The sequence below is a fragment of the Macadamia integrifolia genome, chromosome 1 (assembly GCF_013358625.1).
Source record: "Macadamia integrifolia cultivar HAES 741 chromosome 1, SCU_Mint_v3, whole genome shotgun sequence".
Lineage (NCBI taxonomy): Eukaryota > Viridiplantae > Streptophyta > Magnoliopsida > Proteales > Proteaceae > Macadamia > Macadamia integrifolia.
In genome coordinates this window covers 2,156,689-2,174,590 of record NC_056557.1, presented here as the reverse complement: position 1 = coordinate 2,174,590, position 17,902 = coordinate 2,156,689, and the positions used below count along the sequence as shown (strand labels likewise).

The window sequence follows — 17,902 nt, the reverse complement described above, 5'->3', positions numbered from 1 at the left end:
CATGGAGGAGGGACTGAGGGATATTCATAGAAACAACACGACACATGTTATCACTTAACAGTATGTGAAATTTACACCTATTGGGTAGGTGTATAAGACTCAGAGTAGAGAAGAGTGATAATTGGGGAACTATATCCTCTCCAGTGCTATTGGAGGCCCAATACACATCCAATGGTTGAGAGAAATCTGCACACAATCCCTAACACATGGACACGTACTACCAAGTTCTCCCAACCATTGGTGCAAGCTTGGCCTTCAACAGAAATTTGAGAGGATATGATTGGGGAGCAAAATGTTGAGCCTGATAATGCCTGGGTTGGGCTTTTCATCCCATGACGTAGGCGAGGATTGAGAATTCTAAACTTTGGATAGGGTCGAGCCAGCTTACGCTGAGCAGGACTTGCCAAACCTTGAAAATGATAATAGTAAAGGCTACCAGGTCAATAAAGGGCGGAGTAGGCTGGGTTAAGGGCCCGGTAGGATTGGGCATCCCAGCCTGACCTCTGGCTGGGCTGGGTCTGAGTTGAGCTAAGGGGATCTAAGATATATTAAGAGTGATCTAGACCTTTACTAGAACTCTTGAGACAATTGGCTAGTCGGTAGATACCCACAACAATTTGAGTTTGCATTTCAACATAGCTAGCTACAACAATTTACATGTGAGCTAGAGAAACACAGAGACAGAGAGGGCGTGAATTTGTTGAGTTTCATGGAGGAGAGAGCGGTCTGGTCTGGCTCCTCTGGTCCAGTCCAGTCCAATCCAATCCGGTGAATGCATGATTCGGCCATCCAATTTTATCAAATAATATTACAGCAACTACCTATAGATAGGGAAACGTTAGCTGCCATGCAATAAACAATAGAAAAGCTTAGATCACCTACTTATCGCATTATGACTTCCTTTAATTAGTACCTTTGGTAAGGGTATTGGGTAGGGTAGTGTTAGAGAGATCCCATTTCTCAATCGTCCTTGGATAATATCTATACTTACTATTTATCAGTTAAATGCCTAATTAATAATCCATGATTTGAGTGTTGTGCCGTATCATTTGTATTAAATACTAGAACTAAAGTGGGGTCCATTCATGAAATCCCAAACACAGATCATGTATTTAAGAAGTTTAATCAAATGTGCCGGGGAGCTGTATCTTTTTAGAAGGATTTTTTAAGGGTAGAGGTTTCCCACAATGGAAACCCACCAATGAGAGGACAGGGAGACAAATCATCCAATAGAGTGCCATATATTTATTGAGGAGGGAGATTATTAGTGTAGTTCCTATGTGTCATGTGAGAGAGCATGTAGATTCTTTCCCAGTACTCCAACATCATGCGTTTCTTTATCGTTTTTAAAGGACGAAGGATAAGCATGCCGTAGACTCGCAAGTGCTAACAACATGCACCAATGGGGAGTATGGTACGAGAAGGATAAGGGAGTCTTTTCCAATGGTGGGGAGAAAAGAGAGACGCATATATGGGCAAAAAACACAACTATGATATCATGGGACAAGAAAGCAACCAAACTCAACATCTCTCACAGACTCACAGTTATAAATGGAGCATGTTGAAAAAGAGACGGCCACAATGAATATTCAAGACAATAACAGTGTCTTTGTTACAGTAGGCTACAAGTTACTGTTGCTTCTGCTGCACCAAGGGAGGCTTTTGTCATTTTATTACATAAGAAGACAAGTGTTTAATTACAAGGTGGTTCTCTGTTTGGCAGTATGGGCTTTCTCAGTGTTTCTTATTTCTATCTCTCTCCTCCCCCACAACAAGGGACATAGAGATATCCTTTTACATGAGAAAAAGAGAGATATTAATCACATGGAAACATTGGTGTAGACTAGGCTCTTGGACATAATTTTTTTTTTTTCTTATAAACATTAAAACACAAATAATTATATGATAAGGAAGAGGGATCTTTGAGAAAGAGGCAAAGCTGAGTGCACCAATGAAGTGTGGTAGAGCAATTTCATACATAGGATTAGGAGGGCGGCAAGATCATTTCATGTGAGATGGAAATAGATAGAGAGAGGGAAGTAGCATACCCTTCCCCATAAAATAATATTAACAATTTTATTTTATTTATTATTATTATTATTTTTTTTTTGCAGAATGTTGGAAAGTTAAAACATCATCATAAAGATAAACTCGGTATTGTTGAAATTAGGATGTTCAGATGGATATGTAATAAAACTATGGAGGCTAAAATAAAGAATGTTCAAAATAAAGTTTTTTTTTTTTCTTTTTTCTTTTCAGATGCTCTAGTGCACAAGAATACTTCCTGGGTGTTGACACAGTGTCTTCTCACGAACAGAAAACACTTGTCCTTATTATTATTAACAAATAGTGACATGTTCAATGCAAACATACTTTATTTTCCCCTTACTTCTAAAGTGAAATGTCTACTATATTTATATGGATTGGAAGAAACAAAAAATATTTTGTTATTCGTTCCATGGGATCCTATTTAGTGTGACACTTGGTATTCATTATTTATTTATTGCTTGTTAATTAATTGATATTAATTATATATTTATATTATGGGAAAAAGATTGCTACACTGCCCTTGGACCAATTTCTTTATATTGTGATTGTGGAATTCACTTTGCATTTCTCTCTTCTATTTGATTTTCAATCCTTTCATACCAAAAAAAAAAAAAAAATGTTTAATACTTAGTTATAATAGCACATTCTGCCCATTCTTTAGCAAAAAAAAAAAAAAAAAAAAGAAGCACATTCTGACTATAATATTAATAAAAATAAAAAAAACCCTCGGCCCATGAATCATCCACAACAAATAGTTTGAAGGTCTTCCAATTAATGTTTTAAGTAAACTCCTACGAGAAAAGGTTTACCGAAAAAAAACTATGAGAAAAGAAGGTAATGAAGGAATACTTCGGAGCCAATCGATAGAAGGGGTAAAAATCGTCTGTTTTTCCTTTTCCTGTTTTTCTTGTGTTTTGCTAGTTGCAGAAGATGACACGTGTCATCACGGTCAAGATTAATTCAGTTGGATGAGGGTTATTACATCCAGTTTGGTTTTTAACTTAATCTTGATCGTTCACTTAAAATAATGCCACATGTCACCTTCTAAAGGTAACAAAACAAGAAAAACATGGATGAAGAAAAACAGACGATTTTTTTCCTCAATAGAAAGGGATGTGAATGGAATCTTTTACTTTTCTCTATGGTTTTGAGCCAAAAAAAAAATCTCATTACGGTGTCAACGATTTGGTGGAAAATGAAAGGAAGCTCAGGTATAATTGGATTTTAATGCCCACTAAATTGATCGGTCTTGCAAAACTTTTCCTTAAGCAAGTTTTCTCTATTTCCGTCATGTGTTATAGTTCCTTTCTTTGCTTGATGAATCAATCGGTTAAGCTCCCTCAATGGACGATGGAGTTCTTAATGTCAGGATGGTGTGGGTGTTTGCCGAAGTGGAAAAGAGCAGGGAAAGGAAACGAAGGAAGTGAAGGAGAAGATGGGGAAGATTATACCTCTAATTTTTTCTTCCACCTTCAAACTCTGCAACTTGCTACTAATTTCTTCTCCGATGTAAACCAGCTCGGTCATGGTGGCTTCGGCCCCGTTTTCAAGGTAATTCCTCCCCCCCCCCCTCTCCAACCCCTCTTTCTCTCTCTCTTTTGATTCTTCTCTTGTGCTTGCTATTGTGCCGAATGCTGAAGCTAATAAATCCTCTTCCTTGTCTGTTAATGGATTATATTACAAAATAGAACACTAAATTTTTACCCTAATTTATGAAATCGGCAAGTTCTATATTCTGTGTTGTTTCTTTTCTTGTAGGGTTTGGTGCCAAATGGTCCAGAAGTAGCCGTGAAGAAGCTGTCATTGAATTCAAGACAGGGGATCAGGGAATTCACAAATGAAGTGAAGGTATTGTTGAGAACTCAGCATAAAAACTTGGTGACACTGTTGGGTTGTTGTGCAGAAGGTCCTGAAAAGATGCTTGTCTATGAGTATCTCCCCAACAAGAGCCTTGACTACTTCATCTTTGGTAATAAAAAAAAATCCTCCTACTTAGAAATTTGACTTATATATCTAATTTTTGTGCTAAAACTAGAAATCAATATTGAAGGAAAAAAACTCACCGAGCAGTTGATGTGGTGAAACTATCCAGATAATACCAAATCATCCTCCTTGGATTGGACAAAGCGATATGAGATAATTTCTGGTGTGGCAAGAGGGCTTCTCTACCTACATGAGGATGCCCCAGAGAGAATCATTCATAGAGACATCAAAGCAAGTAATATTTTACTGGATGAGCAGCTCAACCCAAAGATCTCAGATTTTGGCTTGGCAAGGCTCTTTCCTGGGGAAGACACCCATTTAAATACATTTAGGATTTCGGGTACTCAGTGAGTAGTATTTTCTTCACCATTCATTTTCTGTAAAATTCACTGTTAAACAAGTTGTTAGTTTCGCAGCACTTGACAGCCTATGAATTGTGTCTTATACTGGTTCCACTTTTTGTTTTAATTGATTTTTTAAGCTATTAACTCGGTGAAAAAGTTAAGGTGATACTAAAACTAAGAAGTTCTTAATCTGCTCCAGTGGCTATATGGCTCCTGAGTATGCAATGCATGGCTACTTGTCTGTGAAAGCCGATGTCTTTAGTTACGGAATATTGGTGTTAGAGATCGTTAGTGGGAGAAAGAATCATGATTCGAGGTTGGGTGAAGAAAAGGCAGATCTATTGAACCATGTAAGTTACATAGAGTCTTACAGTTTACAACAAAGTTATGAAGTAACTTTCTGCAGATTTAACTGATGGTATAACAAATATTTTTGACAATTATTGGAGCATATGCTGCCCTCTCAATCCAAACTCTCCATTGATGTCTGCTTCTTTGGATGAATATGGTCAAGATAATTGAATCTTTCTTGCTGTACCATGACATGTTCTAAGCTGGTTTTTAATTTAACTCTATGTGACCATCGTGTATATAGCTTATGTTATATTGCTCCAATTAGTCATCCCAGTTGGGGTGATGGTCCAGAAACAGGTATTATTATCGTATTTCTATATTTTTCTGTTCGATTAAGAATCCTGGATTATAGAGTGTGATTCTGTAATATATATCAATGGCACAGGAGCTGAAGGGGGAACTCAGCTTATAATGTATGAGACACAGGAAGTGATCATTTTTGGTGTACCTACCTGACCTACAAACAGTATGGATGGAATACTATACTACCATTAGAACATGATTGATTCTTTCTTCTTGGTTGAAAATGTGAATTGCCTATAACTAGTGATTTTCATTACATATATATCTAGAAGAGCTATGATTTATTCCACATCTGCTTAGTCATTGTTGCTTCATTTCATAGGCCTGGAACCTCTACCAAGAAGGAAATGCATTGGAACTAGCAGACCCTATGCTTGCCGAGTTCAATCATGATGAGACAGCAATGTGCATTCAGATGGCATTGTTTTGTTGTCAGGCATCTGTTGCAGAGAGACCGGATATGAGTTCTGTTAATCTCATGCTCTCAAGTGATTCGTTTACATTGCCAAAACCTGGAAAACCAGGAATTCAAGGCCGTGGAGGGTGTTGGACTACCACCTCTTCTGCCATAACCAGATCAAATGCTACTAGTACTTGTACTGAGGCTACTAAAGCTTCTACAGATTGTAATTTAGATGAATATAATTCTAGAAACTCTGTATCCATTTCTTTTGTGGGACGTTGATGTACTTCATTATTTTCTTTGTAGCTTGTGTTCATAGCCACATTTTTTTATTTATTATTTATTTATCCATAGTAGAATTCAGTGACAGTATTTATGTACATTAAAACCAGCTAAGTTTCAAAACATTGCATTTATTATTATTTTTTTCCCCCATTTTCAATTTCAGAGATAACTGTTCTGCAGCAAGTGGTAGTTTATAAATAGCAGCCATCATTTGATATGCATGATAAGTAATAGTGTTCTAATGACTTTTACTTGGATTGTAGAACATGGTTTTAAGAATTTGTATGCCAAATTCTCAACCCCATGTCACGTGGCAGTTCTTGGCATAATTGTGGGCATCTGTTGTGTGGGAAAAGGTTCCTACAATTAGGAATCTAGGAAGTAGGAACCCTACCCCTATAAAACATTCTAGAAATTTAATTCGGATTTACAACCATACTTACTTTGTCCCTTGTTTTATTTTTAAAATTTATTTAACGGAAGTATTTAATACAAGGGTAAAAAGGGGTTTTAAAAAAATGGAAAGCCGATTTAATGTTGCATTTAATGCAATGCCTCATATAAAAAAAATCATATTAAATGCTTTTGGGAATAAAGCAATGGGCAATTAAATGAAATGTAAGTTCTAAATATACCAATGAGGGTGTCATTTAGACATTCCCATTCTTTATACATTCATGTACCTTTGTAAAGTATAGCCAATCCATAGTAATCTCTCTCTACATATTAGGAGGAAATGGCTAGATTCAACACACCCCCACCACCCCCCCCTCCCCAACCCAAAAAAAAAAAAATACTAAGTGACGCATTCTCTTTTTAGACCTTTGAGTTTTAGATACTTATGTATATTAGAATTTAATGATGTTTAAAAAAAAAAAAAAAACAGAAAATTTCTTATCATTTCAATTGGAAAATAGGGACTTGATCATAGAAAATTCTTAGACTTGGGTCTAGAGTCAACTCAATTAATGTTATTTCCAATTCAATGGAATCGACTACATGAATTTTGTTTTATCTTTCAACTCTCTTTAGATCATGTTACTTGTCAAGACTAGGCCATTCATATCTTCTCTCAATATTTTTTTCCAAATGCCCCACCCCTTGGTCTTTTAATTCATCTAAAGCGTAACATATCACACCTTAACGTTCCACTCAAAACCTCTATTGTTAATAGCCATATGTTAGTAAGCAAAACTCCCTCTAGCTTATCTCTATTGGCTACTTATACATCACCTCAAAAAAAATAAAAATAAAATTAAAAAATTAAAAAAAAAATCTAGTTTTACTACTTATAGATTTCAATGCCTTCAAATTTATCTTATGTTATTTACATTTAATTGGGGTCCTTGGTTGTTTTTCTATATACAAAAGATTTAGTTCTTTATTAAATGAAATACCTTAATTAAATGATTTATTGCAAGAAAATAACACAATACAATATAAGAGGTCGATCGAGGTCTCAAAGCTTCACTTTTTTTTTTATACCTTTTTTTTTTTTTTTTTAATTTTCTCTTTAATATGTATAAACATACTGTACATGCACAAGAGTTGAGGTTTTAAAACAAATGAGTATTTTCTGTATTTTTTTTTTTTTTAAACTATGTCAACTTTTTAATTTGATAAAGTACATGTATCATATCCTTATTCATCAACTAATGGTCAAGCCACATTTCAAAGCCAAATTCAATCATATATTTTTATGTATTAGATTTTTACTCCGTAGATTGTCAAATATTTTATGTACAAATTATAAAATAAAAAAATAAGGAATTCGTCTTTCTAAGATACTACCATTTATTGTAAAGATATTTTGAAATTTTGAGAATACTTTTTAATTCAGATATGTTTATGCTTATCTAGCATATTGATAAATATCTTTAACATAGTTTGGTGGAATATATTGCTTTCAGAAGGTTAGGGGCTGACCATGTCGTGGTGATGGGAGATGTGGTAACTTCTATATATGGTATGACTAGATCATGCTATGGATTATGCATGTTTCAAATTTATAAGGCAATCAATGTATTGGGCTTGTGTGGATAGGCGTATGGTCTCAGATTCAATTCTCCATTTGTGCATCTACGATTTAAGTGAAAATCGTAGCCGTGGGTTGGTTGCGATAATTCTCCTTGTGCATCTACGATTTAAGTGAAAATCGTAGCCGTGGGTTGTTGTGCTACTCTCCCCGAGGATTAGTGGAGGTGCGCATAAGCTTGCCAGGACACCTTGGTTAACAAAAGAAGAAAAAAAGTATTGTGCTTTAATTTTTCATTTGTAAACTTAGAAGTAGAGAATCTTAGGCTCAATTTATCTTAAAATTCAAGTCTCATATGACCTACCACATGTTGCGTTGTATAAGAAACCATTCCTACATGGACAATGTGTGACACTAAAGCCCTTGAGGGGAAAAAAATCCTAGCCTCGATCTATGAAAATCAATGATGAAGTTTTTCTCAACCCATGCAGAGGAATTCCTTTACTTTACAATGCTGGCGTCTATAATAGTAAAGGATATTCAGACATCCAATGAATAAGAGGGAGTAATATGACCCTAGATTTGTGGGTGTAAGAAACTTTCACCTAAAAATAAAAAAGTCTTAGTCCTAATGCACATTTTTTATTAATATGTATATCAAGAAGATGAAAATTTCATCCTTATAGTAGGTAAATAGACACGGTCAACCATGGAGTTTTTTTATATGGGTCTATATTTATTGTATAAAATCAATCCAATATTGATAAAGTGGATCCATATCATATCAATATTTTTTGTTAGGATCGGCCGCAGCCGATATAAAGAGAACCCGGTGGTTGTTGACGACCAAGAAGGAAGAAAGATGGAAATTTCATCCTCCTAAGCGTGTCTTAAAAGTAACAAAACATTGGTCAACAATAAATAAATAAAGTGAGAAACACCACCAATAAGAAAATAAGAGAAAAAGATAAACGCGGTTGCTTGGAAACCAATTGGACGCGTCTCCTCTCCAGTGATCCAACGGATCTCACCCTCATACGGTCATACACTCATACCCCCTCTTTGTTCTTTGTTTTTTCACCGGTACTGTCAAGTGACTGGAGACATCGGTGGGAAACTGGATATACATATGCTGGTCTTCCACTCCTCTTGGTTGGTTTGGAAAGGACGACCAAAAGGGTCTAATTGTAGCCGTAGCCAATCCCCGCGGTGCTGTGTCGGAGGAAAGACCCAAACAAAAATTATAAGTTTGGAAAGTTCTTCAAAACGGTAGACGGAACTCAAGTGGGCGCTTCGGACGGAGTCGGAGTCGGAGTCGGAGTCGTTGTCAGGTCAGGCAGGTTGGCATGTCTGATATTTCCACCAACGTTCCTCTTTCTTCTTAACCACCATATCCCTTCTCTCTCTCTCTCTCTCTGAACCTCTGAATTATATTATAGTGTAGTTTCTACAGATCCCATTTGCAAAAGGTAGGCAGCCATTCGGAAAATTACTTAATCGTCTTCCCACGTTTTACAGAGTGTGGTAGAGTGGAAGGGAAGTTAATTTTTTGGGAAATTAGTCATCAGAGATGCCAAATTGGGAACTCAAAAACTGTTGTAATCATGAGCAGGTCGCCTTCTTAACCACCATAGGAGTCTTCGCTGTTGTGATCCTCGCGGTATGACTCCCTTCCTCTTCCTCTCTTTTTACGTTAATAGCAATTTCTCTGGCTAAATCTTCCTCTTTGACTGTGTTCCCCTGTTTTTTTCGGGAAGGGAGTGTCAAGAAGAGGAAGGGGTTTGCCTTATGGATCTTTCTTTAGTACTCCGCATCTTGGCAAAGGCCACTAACCTATTTTGATTGTGTTTCTGGGAAAAGAAGGAAATCCCCATATTGTTAGAAATTCAAAAGTACTTTCTTTTGAAATTTTGGTCTTTCAATTTGTTTTACTATGATAGATTTTACGATTTTTAGAGGACATTCTAGTTGTGAATCCAGATGGGTGTGGGTGTCTTCAAATTAAATTATACAAAATCAATATTGTTTTATAGATTTGTTGGAGAAGTTCTGTTGGTCAAGCTGTTCATGTGTTTCACTTATTAGTAAGAATATTCTTGCTTTTCTTAGTAATTCACATTGTTTGCTGAAATAGATCTTTTTTTTTGGGTTTGGAATTTGGATTCTTGTAGCTATGGAGGACACTATTGTTGACACCTTTCAAGCTTATTACTGTCTTTCTTCATGAGGCAAGCCATGCTATGGCTTGTAAACTAACATGTGGTCATGTAAGCAACTCCACTCCGAACTCCAAATTTTCATGCTAGCAATGCACATATTTTTGTTAATGCTATTGACAATATTGAAGTACTTGGTGTAATATGCTTCATACTTGTGTTTGATATAAGCAGATTCTTAAGTAAGATGATTTCATTGCTTCGATTACAGAATCTGTTCCACATTGCATTTGTGTATTCCAGAAGTGCTCTTTAGTGAGAAAATATCTTCAATGCCTCTTGCTGCTTTAACCTATCTAGTACTCAACTATTTATCATCAAGCCTTTATGAATTATCAGTTTAGCATTTCCTCGACCTACTTTGACTGGAAAAGGCATAGGTTGAAGTGAACTTACCGTTAGATATTTAGTTGATGTGTTTTTTTTTTTTTGGTTAAAAGTTTATCAGTTAAGTGTATTAAATCAATTCAATGAAAGATAGGGTATTTTCTGCTGCTGGCCGTTAGCCTTGAAGGGGTGTGAATGCATCAGATTGGCAATGGGAATTCAAACCTCAGCCAAATCTCAAAATTTTAAATATAGAATCTGAACTTGAACTAGTAATAGCTAATAATAAGAAGAAATAACAAGAACGCAACACCCGTAGCAGCCACAACTAGTGCCAGGGTCTCTCTTTTGCAGACCCAACGTGTTGCCATCACCCTCTTACTTTGTGTATCATGGGACAGAGTTAGGATACAGAGATTGGACCATCTTTATCTTTGCAAGGGGATATATAGTATTGAAAAGATAATATTATGAATCTAAATGTCTTCAATCATTATAAATGAAATTATTTTTTGATTGCCTAGCAATGTGTTTGGGCATTAACTGACTACTTTCCTTTTTTTGTTGTGTTTTTATATACATTATTGGAACCCTTACTTAACAACTCATGCTTTTGAGATAAGCAGTTTTATCATGGTAACAAAGCCAGGAGGTTGGGTGTTCAATCCCTAAATGTGAGGGGTTTATGTTGTTTATCACTACTTTATATTTATATTATGTCTTCCCCCCCTCCCCTCGCGGGATCTTTTGGTCTATTTGATGAAACTAAATTGGAGGATGGTGGATTTATAAAAGAGAGTCAATCTCAAATCCTCTCAGAAATCTATTTTTGAGGTAATAACTTCTCAAAACACCTCCATATCTACTCGATTATGCAAATTGAAGCTACTTTTTTCTTAGTGAAGATTATATCCCTCCAAAACTTGTCTGTGTCAGCCAAAAAGAAAAATCTCAATTTTAGTCATTGAAGGCCTGAAAAGCTTGGCCTGAAAAGCTTGATCTATGTCAAATTGTATATGACTTGTTGACTTCATATGTTTTAGTAATGACATTAAATGATGTCCCCATCACTTGAGACCTTAAATCCGATGCAACTAACAACGAAAAAGGATATAGATTTAAACTTTGATGTCTTCTTCATAATTCTTTTTATATGCCTTATTATGATGTAGAAGAAGTGGTATTTATGTTGAATGATTTTAAATTTGAAGGTGCATCAGTTCTTTTAATGATTTTGGTACCAGATTGCTCCATTAGGAAAAGACCGAAATATCTTGTTAAGACGATACTAGCATTGTTTTTCTTATGTCTCAAAGAACGATTTATTGTACGCTGGCCAAAAGTATTTGGTGAATAACTTCCAGAAGCAAACATATTCCACATTTTTAAAACTTGGAACCTAAATATCTTGCTCTCTTTTGAAAGGCAATTGATTATACCTATGAATGGAACCAAATCAATTGAAATTTAAGTTTTGACCTTCCAAATATAATCCCAAAAAGAACAGACAGAAATAACTCAATATTCTGAAATGTTATGCTTCCAAATGCCAAATCTCAATTCAATGGTCAGCAATCAAGAACGAAGACTTGATTTGTCTTGTGCGCTTGCTCCTTGATAGATATAAAATCAGTTCATTTGTGACCCTTCTTTTAGGTCTCAATCTTCAATGAAAATCCTTCAAGCCTACTTCTGGTTTCAGCTCATCAATCTGGCCAGCTCTGGCACAGATCTGAACCATGTCAGATGACTCAGATCTCTCTCTTCTTGGAACTTGAACAGCACCATTCTTACTGATTTGATGGTTTCAGCTCTACATAGGAAGTCTATTACTTCTTCGCAAAAGGTTCCCACATGGGGTTCACTCATGATGAAGCTTTCTGTTGCTTTTTCATCTATGGCTTGTAGCATCAAATGAATAATGTTCAGTAGATTGTTAAAAATCTTAGATTATTTGAGATAAACAAGAAAAAGGTAATTCTGTTTTCAGATTTGTGTTCTTTATTTATATATGTTTTTGGGAACTTGGATTCGTGCATTATATTGTCAACTTCTCAGTAACTTTACTAATGTGTCCCATTTCTTGAAATAAGAAACCATGTTTCACATTAAAGCAGTTATATGGGTATAGTCTGTATTTCTGTCACTGATAACCATTGTTGATTAGGATGTTACTACCTGTTTGGTCTATATATTTGTGTCCTTATCACCTAATGTGCTTCCAGCATGCTTAGTTAGTTTATAATTTATATCTACCCTGGTATGCAGGTGGAGGGAATGCAGGTTCATGCAAATGAGGGTGGAGTGACACAAACACGTGGTGGTGTCTATTGGTTAATTTTGCCAGCCGGATGTAATATAATTTTATCCTTGTTTTGTTCTCTTTTTTAAATTCCTCATTACATTGGCTTCTTTATCTTGATCTAAATTCTAGTTTGCTGCACAGTTATCTGCAACACTGTTGGGTCCATATTATCGTGTTTTGTACTTGATCTCTTGGCAATTTAATATAGTGTTTTTTCTTATCTACTTGCAGATCTTGGTTCGTCATTTTGGGGAATGGTTTTTATACTGGCTTCTACAAATCTTGTAACTGCAAGAATTGCTGCTGGATGTTTCGTGGTTGCTTTGCTTATAGTACTCTTTGTTGCTAAAAATGTGAGTTGACCTGTTTTGTTTCTATAAATGGCAAAAAATGGTCTGCTAAGCTCAATCTCCCATATACAAATGCAAGTTGGCTTTGTCATCGAAATTCTTTGTTGTGAAAAGTTTTAGTGTTGATACTTTTTTCATTTCTAATTCGTCATGTCTGTGTTGGCTTGATTGTCTCCCTCTGTCGGTCAAACAGTGGACGCTTCGAGGACTCTGCATTGGTACATGTTTCAGGACCTTGATAATTCTGCTTTATGGGATGTCACTTTACATGTTCAAGTTAGTAATATTCAATATTGAACTATGCAGGGTTCATTATTTTCCTTGGTATTATTTGGGTTTTGCAAGAAACAACAAAGGTTCACATTCTGCGGTACATCATTCTGTTCATAGGTATATACTAGTCTGATTAGATCTCTCCTTTTCTTAATGGAGCAGACTATGGAACTCTTTGTTTTCCTTAATCTGGAAGAAAATACATTGCTTATCTTGGTTTTGGCTGACTGCAGGCATAATGAACAGCTTATTTTCGGTTTACGGTATGGCCTCAATTAGGATTACTCTCAGTGATTCCGTTTGACTGTTTTCGTAATTAACCCTTTCATAATCCTGAGTTGATATTGGTGTATCATGCATTTATTGATGCAGATATATATGATGATCTCATATCTCGAAGAGTTCATTCCAGTGATGCTGAAAAGTTTGCAGAAATTTGTCCTTGCCCCTGTAATGGTGTTGCATGGGGAGTCATTTGGTGAGAATTAGGCACTGGAAAGGGCATGAATATGAGCATTAATTGTTTTATGCTGCATTATGTCCTAATTATAGTATTCTTTTTTTTTTCTTTTTCTTTTCTGAACCTGTTAACTATGGTAGCTTCACAATTAGTAAATTACTTGTTGAAGGATAACACGAGTACTGTATTTTGGAAAATGCGTAGTTATGTACCTTCTAATGCATTCTTCAAATTTGCTGTATTTTATACCTGGACAGTATCATTTCTGTACTTCTACAGCATTATTATTCTACATTATTCTTGCATGTGTCTATATTTTTCATCATTTTGGCATATCGATAGTTATAAAAATATTAATCACATCAATTTTTATGCTGAATTTTTTTTTACATATTTTGCAGTGAGTATAACTCCAATTACTCTACAAGATTATACACAAATGTGCACTGTATTTTCCTTTCCTCAGACTTACTAACCAAGGGTTCACTGCTCGCAGGGGATTAATATCATTTATGTTTCTCTGTGGAGCCATGTATCTTGGGCTTGTCATCATGTCTTGAGGTGATACCTGCTTCTACAATTAGCAATTGGTCATTTTTTTTTATGATCTCAAGTGTATAGCAATATACGTTTCTTTTTCTGAACCGACATTTCTCTCTTCTCAATTTAGGTTCAAGAATTGGTTCAAATGCTTGTCACCAGAATATACATGACTTTGCCTTACATGGAGTTGAACGAAAGGACAGTATTTGTTGCCAACAACATATAACAGGATGAAGATTGGTTGATCAGGATTATTCTTACCTGTTTATGTGTATATAGAATTTTTTTATATCTCACATGTTTCACATTTTTGTCTGTCAATTCTTCTAGCAGTAAAATTATTATTTCATTCTTAACCCTTTGTAGCATTGGGCTTCCATCTTTGTTACTCTCCGTGGTGAGATTTATCTCAGAAGTTTGGTTATGTTAAATTGTGTTTGCTAATTAGATTGGTGACATTCTGTATATATTTTGGATCCAAGTGTGTGTTGGATATTTGGTCTTTGAATATTGGGTTTATATGACCTTTTTCCTGACCGAACTCAGCCACTGTGCGTCCTTATTTTCAGTTTGAAAGTCATTTGGATTGGTGACTTTTGAGATGGACATGAGTGACATGAGTGAACTTTCAGTTTGGTCTAAACCCAACTTAAAAAAGACAATTGAAATGCAAATGCCAAATAAAGGTGTAATGAGAGATTTTCTTAGTAATAACTGAAGGGTTGGCTGAGATCGTTGGATTGGTATCTTAGAATTCATCTTGGAAGGTGCATTTCTTCACTGTAAAATCAGGGAAGTACCTATAAAATGTGTTTTCTCAGCTCCAGTTCTGCTGTACATTGTTTTAAGAAGTTATATTGTGCTCATCATTTTTGTCTTGGCCCCTAACATTAAGGTTCCTATATTCATAAAGGAGATTGTTTTACAAGAATTATCTTGAGGAAGAAAATTTTTTGGTCCACCAACCAGATAATTGACACCTTGATCTGGATCGCCATACCATGAAAATGGAATAAAACCCACTCCCTTATTTGATGAATCGTGGATGATGTCCTCTCTTTTGATCTCCTTTCCTCATTTACCTCTAAAAGTTCAAACCCTTCCCTCATCTTAGGGGAGGTAACTTTTATCCAAAGTTTTCATATGGGCATGTCTAAAAATTTTCCGCATAGATATATTTGCCATATGACACTATGACAGGTTGGATGGGGTTGAAATTGAATGAACAAAATGCTGGTGTATGATGTCTTGTATTCCGTCGCAGTTTAATCCAGGGAGTACTGGTGCAGCACCTAGATCTGAGGATCCCTGCCGAGATGTTAAGATTGAGTTGGCCACTTGACAAATCCTTGTTCAAATTGAGTTGGCCACTTGGCAAATCCTTAATAATTTTAAGGTTTACACTGTGAAAATTGTCTGCAGCCATTCAAATTGAGTTGGCCACTTGGCAAATCCTTAATAATTTTAAGGTTTACACTGTGAAAATTGTCTGCCCCCTACATGCAGGGGGTGTAGGGGGGCTCAGACCCCCGCTCGAAATTTTTTATTTGAGGGCAATTGTAGTTTAATCCGGATTAGGTTGGAAATTGTAATTTGATCCGGATTAGGGTTTTTTCCGCTATATATTTGTAGCGAGGGTTTCTTTCTCTGTAATGCAAGCAATACTGAGAGGTGTGAGGACGAGCGCTGTAACCCTATTCTCCATTGATAGTGAAGCAGGATCTCATCTCCCCGGGGACGTAGGCAACCTTGCCGAACCTCGTAAAATCCGTGTGCATTGTTTGTTTTTTTTTTCCATTATCTTCTGCATCGTTTTAGGGTTGCGTTTCTACAATAAGTAGATAGCTTTTGTCATTGATCTTATTGATATAAAACTAAATTGATTACCCATAATAATAGTTTCTTGTCTGATGCAATTTTATTTTATTTATTTATTTATTTATTTTTTTGTAATGATGAATACAAGTTTTAATTACTCTCTCCCTTAATTTCATGTTATGACTCAATAGTTTTATCTCTTTGCAGTTATTACAACCTTGAGTATCACCTTTATTTTTATAAATCAGACCACAATGCTTTTCTATTTATTTGACATTTTCCTTGTTCTCATAATCTAATTAATTTTTCGCTATAATTCAGTAAAAGCATATATTAGCACAATTGTAAGGATCTACAGGATTTATATCCGAGCATTGCCAGATGAACAAAAATAAATACATATATAATGAAGCATACACTAAAGACATTAAATCTCCACCTTTGGCATAGCCACCAGCAGCACCTTTGAACAAATAATAGACTAACAAATGCAACAAGTATGCCCCAAGTCCATCAAGAAAAACGGTACATGGTCTGTCCAAAGTATCCTAGATGACATCATGATACACATAAGTTGGATATGAAAATCCAATAAATAGTCCGTTATGTCCTAGCACACTTCTTTACAATAGAATCCGCAAAAACATTGTCTTCTCTAAAGCAGTGAGAAATATGTTGAGTAATTGAATGAAGAACGGTTGATAATTAGCCCATTACTGCTGAAATTTCCAAGGGATATCACCGTTTAATATAGCTTATTCATTGTATTAGAGTCACTTTCACCCAAATGTTCTTGAAATTCTTCTTCTTAGCACATTCTAATCTAATAAAGAAGGATGAGAACTCTGCAATATTATTAGTATTGACTCCAAGAAACCATGAAAAACAACATATTGGATTACCAGATCCATTCCGAAAGATACTAGTTGCACTTGCAAAGCCTAGGTTACTCAAGGAACACCCATCAATATTGAGCTTTACAATATCATCAGTTGGCGTTACTCAGACAACTTTGAGTAATCTAGGTTGTGTATAAGGCTTGCCTTGCTAAAGTAAGGTCATCCATGGTTTTGATAGAACAGTTCATTAGAGAGGAAGCCTTGTTAATGTCCTGCAGAATGTTGTGAAAAAACCATAGAAGATCGTTTCCCTCATAATCTTATTAAATAACTTGGTTAACCAAAATAAATCATAGATTCCTTCCAAATTTCTATTGGGACTCCATTGGACTTGGTGTCTTATTTACTTTCATCCTTGAAGCTTATTTTACTTCAAGCACCCTAATTTGTCATAAATATATATCTATGACATGTGATGTCTCGATGGGTTATCCAACCTTCCTGGATATTATTACTTGAAATATTTTTATTTACTAAGCTATGGAAATAGTTTTTCCATTTCTTCTTCATATCCTCATTTCTTATTAAGACTTTGTCATTTTCACTTTTAATGCATTTAACATGATCAAAATTCCACTTTTCATTTCCTTATATTTTGGCTATCTTATAAATAGCTTTCTCCCTTTCCTTTATACTCAAGCGGTTATAAAGATTCGTATATTTCTGTATTTTTGTTTTTCCCATAATCTTCTTAGCTTTATTTCTAACCATTTTTATACAATTTTTGATCCTCTACATCCTTAGTCCTTCATCATATTGTGAAACTAGCTTTCTATGCCTCAATGACTGCTTGAACCTCATCATTCCACCACCTCTCTCTCTACATGAATGATGTATTTCTTTAGATTTACCTAGGACATCCTTAGCAACATTCTTAATACAAGTAGCCATCTCATTTCACATTGTATTAGTGTCTTTATCATAGTCTCACCTTTCTTGCTTGACCATTTATCAGTAAATGAAATCAAGTAAACCCTTTCAAGCTCCAACACCCTATCATAGGGCAAATAATCTC

General features: G+C 35.5%; 2 protein-coding genes across 8 annotated transcripts; both read left to right on the top strand.

Annotated features, from left to right (window-relative positions):
- Positions 1-3,223: 3,223 nt before the first annotated feature.
- LOC122075889 (putative receptor-like protein kinase At4g00960) lies at positions 3,224-5,871 on the top strand. 2 transcript variants are annotated; one of them, XR_006139375.1, is made up of 6 exons: positions 3,224-3,600; positions 3,808-4,018; positions 4,142-4,379; positions 4,576-4,726; positions 5,116-5,196; positions 5,356-5,491. XR_006139375.1 is itself a non-coding variant. In XM_042641106.1 (5 exons), the coding sequence occupies exons 1-5, from the start codon at positions 3,277-3,279 to the stop codon at positions 5,716-5,718; spliced, it is 1,287 nt and encodes a 428-aa protein (XP_042497040.1). In that variant the 5' UTR covers positions 3,227-3,276; the 3' UTR covers positions 5,719-5,871. The 2 variants fall into 2 exon arrangements, 1 of the variants encoding a protein (XP_042497040.1); XM_042641106.1 differs by lacking the exon at positions 5,116-5,196 and having other exon boundaries at positions 3,227-3,600; positions 5,356-5,871.
- A 2,909-nt stretch (positions 5,872-8,780) lies between these two features.
- On the top strand, positions 8,781-14,637 carry LOC122074746. 6 transcript variants are annotated; one of them, XM_042639712.1, is made up of 11 exons: positions 8,781-9,027; positions 9,215-9,356; positions 9,868-9,963; positions 12,508-12,592; positions 12,776-12,897; positions 13,088-13,112; positions 13,201-13,284; positions 13,401-13,430; positions 13,540-13,645; positions 14,124-14,188; positions 14,298-14,637. In XM_042639712.1, exons 2-10 carry the CDS (start codon positions 9,267-9,269, stop codon positions 14,185-14,187), a joined length of 702 nt encoding a protein of 233 aa, XP_042495646.1. In that variant the 5' UTR covers positions 8,781-9,027; positions 9,215-9,266; the 3' UTR covers position 14,188; positions 14,298-14,637. The 6 variants fall into 6 exon arrangements, with proteins under 6 accessions (XP_042495646.1, XP_042495639.1, XP_042495662.1 ...); XM_042639705.1 differs by having other exon boundaries at positions 8,781-9,036; XM_042639728.1 differs by having other exon boundaries at positions 8,784-9,027; positions 9,309-9,356.
- The last annotated feature ends 3,265 nt before the right edge of the window (positions 14,638-17,902 follow it).

Coding starts and splice junctions, on each gene's coding strand:
- LOC122074746 (XM_042639712.1), top strand. CDS start 9,267: ATGCCAAATTGGGAACTCAAAAACTGTTGTAATCATGAGCAGGTCGCC. Junction 9,964..12,507: donor GTAAACTAACATGTGGTCAT/GTAAGCAACTCC, acceptor CCTGGTATGCAG/GTGGAGGGAATGCAGGTTCA. Junction 13,113..13,200: donor GCTTCGAGGACTCTGCATTG/GTACATGTTTCA, acceptor TGAACTATGCAG/GGTTCATTATTTTCCTTGGT.
- LOC122075889 (XM_042641106.1), top strand. CDS start 3,277: ATGCCCACTAAATTGATCGGTCTTGCAAAACTTTTCCTTAAGCAAGTT. Junction 3,601..3,807: donor GCTTCGGCCCCGTTTTCAAG/GTAATTCCTCCC, acceptor CTTTTCTTGTAG/GGTTTGGTGCCAAATGGTCC. Junction 4,380..4,575: donor TTTAGGATTTCGGGTACTCA/GTGAGTAGTATT, acceptor AATCTGCTCCAG/TGGCTATATGGCTCCTGAGT.